General features: G+C 39.0%; 2 protein-coding genes across 2 annotated transcripts; both read right to left on the bottom strand.

Annotated features, from left to right (window-relative positions):
• Positions 1-248: 248 nt before the first annotated feature.
• Positions 249-2,560, bottom strand: LOC105902978 (guanylyl cyclase-activating protein 2-like). The gene is made up of 4 exons (XM_012830664.2): positions 1,522-2,560; positions 1,224-1,373; positions 1,008-1,116; positions 249-820 (listed from the first exon to the last, which is right to left on the bottom strand). The coding sequence occupies exons 1-4, from the start codon at positions 1,720-1,722 to the stop codon at positions 657-659; spliced, it is 624 nt and encodes a 207-aa protein (XP_012686118.1). The 5' UTR covers positions 1,723-2,560; the 3' UTR covers positions 249-656.
• A 1,101-nt stretch (positions 2,561-3,661) lies between these two features.
• On the bottom strand, positions 3,662-5,006 carry LOC105902977 (guanylyl cyclase-activating protein 2-like). The gene is made up of 4 exons (XM_012830663.2): positions 4,517-5,006; positions 4,290-4,439; positions 4,040-4,148; positions 3,662-3,798 (listed from the first exon to the last, which is right to left on the bottom strand). The coding sequence occupies exons 1-4, from the start codon at positions 4,712-4,714 to the stop codon at positions 3,671-3,673; spliced, it is 585 nt and encodes a 194-aa protein (XP_012686117.1). The 5' UTR covers positions 4,715-5,006; the 3' UTR covers positions 3,662-3,670.
• Positions 5,007-6,619: the final 1,613 nt, after the last annotated feature.

Raw genomic sequence — 6,619 nt, 5'->3', positions numbered from 1 at the left:
GAATGGCCTGTTGACATACTGCTGTCCCTCGTCTGATGTTAATCTGACATTTTTGTAGCAGACCACTGTGACATACTGTAAGTCCTTGGCTTGAAGCCATGCTTATTTCCTCGTCGTCTTTACGTTTGACGTTATGGCTGATCCTCTAAAGGGCTTACAGGTCGGGAACAAAATGTCATCAGTCAAATGAGGAGAGTGTTAGCTCAGTTAGCTCAAAAGCCTTAATGCTAACATACCTGTTAAAGGTGTAAAGTTGTTTATATTTATTTTATTTTATTAAAGGCTTTTAATTGGTATATGAAAAGGAATATACACATATGACAAACCAAGAACTGAACCACCAATCAAATTTCATTATGGCACTGATCAAAACACATGGAAATGTCACACTCTCACAGCAGAGATATCTGTATTTGGTCACTGATGAGCTTTTTCGGGGTAATTGAAGAGTGAGTCATGTTTGGGTATGTGATTGCAACCCAAATGTCCTGTCCAGTTGAAATCCTGTGAGGCTTTGAAGTTAGTAGGTAGGTCCTTAATGCATGTCCATTGCATGTCCATTGCCTGAAAATGTGAGGACTTATTTCCTTTGGTAAAATGTTGTATTGTCTATGTACAAAGTCACTTCATCTTGGTGCATAAGGCGCATCCATCAGTCATCGTAATCTGTCTTTAGAGGACAGTAAAGGCTTTTTGTATCCATTGATCTGTTCTTGATGCCTGTTCACCCAGGCACAGGGGTTCACATCCAACTTCAGGCAATTACGCACCCATGGGTTATTTTGGGCCCCTTCCAAAAATTCCTCAAGTGAAATATGACCTGTAAGAGAACACAATTATTACTATTCTTCACTCATGAACAATATTGCCGCCATATCAGAGAGGCTTGCACATTGAGGCTTGCAAATTGAGTATAATACATATAACTGCAGACTGTAACTGACTTCATACTATACAGGGTTTTGCAATTACAATAACTTTATAAACAACTAAATAGGCCTACTCACCGTCACCGTTTTTGTCTATGGTATCAAACAGTCGGTCACATACTTGATCGACAGTGAGAGAATTGCCGGATGCATCAGCCATTTTCCCCTGCTTCATCTTATAAATAATCTATAAAAATACGCGGTAATATCACAAAAAAAGGAAAAGACAAGTTTAATGTAATTTAAAGTGCATATGCCATGCTAAATCTAAACAGAGTGGGCTATATCACCAACCTTAATGATCCGTTTTAACTCGTGTTTGTCTAGACGTCCGTTCTCGTCGTGGTCAAAGACTTTAAATGACCATCGGAGTTTATCCTCTAGTTTTCCACGCAGAACAAGATGTAGAGCAGCTACATATTCAATGAAGTCTAATGTGTCGTCCTAAAATAGCAACGGAATTTCAGTTAGGTATACACCCTTCGACAAAACTTAAACCATTGGATATAGAAGTAGCTTAACGTTAAGAGTGAATAATACGTTTTACTCAAACTAAAGTTAAGTAAAGTTTAACAACAGCGCTAAAACTTACTCCGTTCATATCGAATGACCGAAACAAATTATCCATGTATAATGATTCTGGAGAGTCGTCGTTTTTTATTCCAAATATTTTCTTGAATTCGTGCAAATACAAAGAGCCACTGGGACATTCCATAATGAAGCTTTTGTACAGAGTTTGTATTGCTGAGATATCCAATTGTTCGTCTTCTTCTTGGGACTCCGACTGCCCCATGGCAAAAAAAAAACCGATTCTTCGTACTGTTATGAACGTGAAAGGCACGATTGTACCTCATTCAGGCACCGAGTCAATTCAACCACCTGTCATTTTCAGGCAATGTACAGCGCTTGATGTTCTGTCATGGAGTGCCGTAAAAGTTACCCTCCTTTCACAGCTCAGTTGATGGGCGTATACTACAAGGAGGAGGCAGCATTGTTGGCATGTAAACCCAGGATTCAGTCCGTAATCCACTGACACATAGGTATGAAGACTTTTCACTTCCCACTGCTTTCTCAATGACAGCAACACCCAGCGCTGCTCTTCTTTTAAAGGTAGAGGTGAGTCCACTAAGGAACAAAGTAATCATATCGATAAATCACCGTATCGAAAAAATAAGTTACGAAGATTACACTACTAAACAGGAGGCTAGTTAATCAGATTAACGCGAAAGCATGAGTTGCTCATCACATAGTTATGCGGTAAGATTGTGAATCGATTTTGCAACTCTACACTGTTATGGCAAGTGAATTACTAGGCTACTTTGCATATAATGTCAAGGAATGTGCATGTCTCATATTGTCTTTACACCTTCCTCAAGCGATTGAGAATATAACTGTAAAGTAAAGCTGTGGGGATTGTTTTACGGCCTACAGTGAATGTCCTAATAAATCTCAGTTGGCATTATTCACGTTGGGTAACTCTTGACATTAATCTCTAACATTAAACTTGGGTGGTGATCTTGAGTGTATGCAAAGTACACAGCTGTACAATTCACAAAAACTATTTAAATTCATGAATTCATGCAGATCTTTTGAAAAACATTAGTCACAACATTCTTATTATACTCTGTTTCTGGCAAAGATTTTTGAATAAACTATAATTATTAATTAAAAATGTAATGTGGTAAGAATTTAGCTATGATTACTCAGACCTTCTTCATATCAATCCAACACATAATACATTAAGAACATTGGCCTCTTTCATACAAGGTTATTGTAGGCCAGTTGTCCTGAACCAGTCTATCCTTAGTTGCCCTGATCTTATGTGCGTTTTGCTGGTGCTAGTGAAGTAAGTGCATTAGTCACTCCAGGCTATCCCTTTCATTAAGGTTAATTAACAATGAAGTAGTACCATGCTCTGGGACAAACCAGGCTCCACAGTGCCTGATGGAAGAATCCTGACCTAACCCAACCCCATCTCTCTCTCTCTCTCTCTCTTTCTCTCTCGCTCTCATTGCCCCCCCCCCCCCCCCCCCCCCCCCCCACACACACACTCTTTATTGATTAATTGAAAACATAAAATAAAGGTGTGCTATAAGAACATGATTAAAGAACAGGTTCGTGTCAAAGGCAGGGTACTTTATATGCTTCCAATTTTAATTGACTTTTCAGCATATTGAAACAGTTCTTCAATTATGTGGAGGCGTCAGAGATATTAAATGTTATGTACAGCAACACAGTTTAATGAATCTTTGGCAAGCAAATAATTTGCAATAATTTGCACAAATGTGAGCTATTTCACGAGTATGATGTTTAAACCAATACAATCAAGTAAGCTTGATGAAAATTGAAGTTAAAAAATCTTACTTTGTAACGAGAGAAGGCTGAGGGGAAGTCTGCTGTCACTTGGAATGTTTCATTAGCAAACAGTTTCTATTAATACAGGGAGTTAAGAACAGGGATTCATAATTCATGAATATTTTACATAATGAAATGATTAATATGCCCTACTGGAGTTTTGTTTCACCCTTTCCAGCTGTGGGCTCCACTGTTCACTCAACGTTTGGAATCCATCAGTATGAAGCATCAGAGAGGGCAAGGCCAGAACAACCAAGTACCAGCATGATAGGCTTCATGTGATCCAGGCATATTAACTCTTAAGAGTAATATAGAAGGCCATTATCTTCCACAATCACAATCTGCCCTGGGAGTCTTTGTACAGGCAATCTGCCAACACCTGTTTCTCAGAAAAAGGCACTCTTTCTTCTTTGCTCAAGCACCCAGCCTGAAGGGTTCATATCCAAACGTAACATGTTGAGGATCCAGGGGTCCTTGTGTGCCCCTTCCAAAAACTCTTCTAGAGTTATATGACCTGAAGAAAAAAAGTGTTATTTCAAAGCGGATTCATCCATGTTAGTGCCAAAATCATATCTTTGTGATGACCCAGCTAGTGCCTTTTTGGTCATACATCATATTTCTGTAAATGTAAACCTATTAAAACTGAATATGAAACAATTTGCTTAGACTTCCACACAAGCTACTACTTGACAAAAATGAAGTCACTTTGTACAGACAAAAACTTCAAGGGTATCCTTTTAAAATGACACACTTACCATCTCCATCAACATCGATTACTTTAAATATTCGCTCACAAACTTCATCAACAGACAGTTGGTGTGGCTCAGTATCCTTTTTTGATACCCTCTTTATCCGATATATACTCTGAAAAGAAATAGAGAGAAATAGAGAATACTGACATCTAACTTTGTTGTATAAGTTAATATAAAGGATGTTGATTGTCAATATCAACATGAACATGTACTAGAGAGAACAATTTCAGTAATACAACTAGAAAAGTCTTACATCAATGATTGCCCGAAGTTCTGTCTTGTCGACGAACCCATTACCATCTTTATCATACACTTTAAAGGACCATCTCAATTTATGCTCCAGATCTCCTCTGAAAACTAGATTCAGCGCAGCTACAAACTCCAGGAAATCTATAGTATTATCCTGTTGGGAAAATATGACATGTCTTTACAGTGCAACAGCTTGATACAGGAAGAATACGAGAGCAGAATAATTCTCACCCCATTCTTGTCAAAAGCTCGAAACATATTCTCAGCATATTCTGATGCTTCTCCAGTGGCATCTACCCCAAAAAATCGTTTGAATTCATGAAGAAACAAAACCCCACTTGGACATTCTGTCACAAACTTCTTGTACATGTCCTGCAGAGCTGCAACATCTATCTCCTCACTCTGCACAGTGGGCTGGGTTTGACCCATACTTGGTGCTGTCCGAGGTGCTGAAATATCACTATCGCTACGTGTAGTATTGTCCCGCTGCTTATTTTAAAAGACAATACACATTTAATAGTCACATGTCTTGGCTCATACTATCTGGCCAGATCCAACAGTGACTGGTTGCTACTTTAAGGGGTAGAATAACAACAAACCCAAATCTGAGACTTCCGCTTGTCTACTCCCCAAGTGTATGGTATTAGATTAGCACTCCGTGCCCTATAAATAACCTCTAATATAATAGGGAAACCCTCTTCTTGAGCCAGATAATCTCATTACTGAGCTAAATCCAAAGATTCTCTTCTTTTGCTTTCTATTTCTATTTCTTTTCATTTCCTTTTCTCTACATCTCATCCCTTACTGATATTGCAGTGCAGAGGTTCCAAAATGATTGTAAAAAAAAATCTAAATGACATTACAGGTATTGTGTAGCACATTCCTTAGATCATGGTCCACAGAGTGAGACCATGCATGCTTAAGAGAGCAATTCTCTCTAGTGGGGATTGCTTGCAGCTTTGTGACTGCAAATCTTCTTAATAGAAGCTACAGACAATAGATAAGTCTATTAGAGGAGCGACTGGCCCAGGACACTACATTAAAAAAAGCCCATAAATGTCTTCAAAATTAAAATGTCTTTCATAGTGTGTACTTTGATGAAATAGTTCTTGCTCAATGTCTCTGAAATTGTGGTTGACTAGATAGATCTCTAGAGAGGTATGGAGCAAATGAACCCTGAGTAAGAACTGAAAAAATGACTAAAAGTGAAATTTTAATATGCAGATATAAGAACCATGTGACTGATAAACATATACTAGCCAAAGAGCCAGTGACGATTTAATTGGTCAATGTCATACCTGGCATTCTATTGGTTGGTGAATTCTGGTAGGGTCGTTCTACAAAGTGAGTAGAGGCTATTTGAGAGAGAGGGCAGGTTTTGAGGGAAAACATGACAAAATCTGAACATGAAACGAATAAACCATACTCTTGATAAAAGAGAGGAATCATCATTGTCATACTGCTTATAATGTTCAAAGCCTACAACGAAACTACAAGTTTGACCCTAAATTGACTCAATTTACGAACGTGATTACTCTATACGTTGAACGAATACTGATGTCCAAATAGAGTAACGTTACTCATGGCCATCCCAAGCTACTAGCTATTCATCTATCTTATCGAATAGAAACCATATAGGCCTACCTGTTTTAGAAGAGTTTATTCAATTTTGTGACTATCATTGGATGTGGTCAAATTTCGCCTGCGTTAAACTCTCCTCTCTCTGTCCTGCTTCCTCTGGCTCTTCCTCTCTGGACCATACCTGTAAAATTTAGTTTTATCCATGAGACACTGAATCTCATGAATTTTCACTCCCAGTTTACCAACACTATGGATTATTTACAGCCTATATTCCATCTGATGTTTTGCTTGTGTAATGTTAAATTCAACACCCAGGGTGATTTGGGTCCTCTTTTACCTGGACGTCCTTATTTGGAGACCAAAAAAATGCGTCCGGCAGGGATTCCAAAATCGTCTGGGATTTGGCCTCGTCAGATATTTGTGTTCCTCTGGGTCTTTCACAAACTGGGTTTTAGGCCCTTACAAGTTTTGGAAAGGGTATCTCCCTTGCGTTCCACCTTCTTGCATTAACTCTGACTGCAGAGAGAACTGTCATTGGTTGACCACCCTCTCAGTGTTGCCAGATGCACGATAACTATCCTCCAAAGATGTAAAAACCTCGTCGGGGTGAGGGGGCGGGGTCATCTGTGTGCTATACACTACCCCGTCCCCTCCCCCGCAACGAAGTGTCCTCTTTTTCACAAACTCAAATCTGGTCACCCTAACTCAATGCCAGCCAATAGCTAACTTTAGCTAACTTAGCCGATATCAAAT

This window comes from Clupea harengus, chromosome 6 (assembly GCF_900700415.2).
Source record: "Clupea harengus chromosome 6, Ch_v2.0.2, whole genome shotgun sequence".
NCBI lineage: Eukaryota > Metazoa > Chordata > Actinopteri > Clupeiformes > Clupeidae > Clupea > Clupea harengus.
Note: the sequence above shows the minus strand (reverse complement) of the source record. Positions and strands in the feature narration are given on the sequence as shown.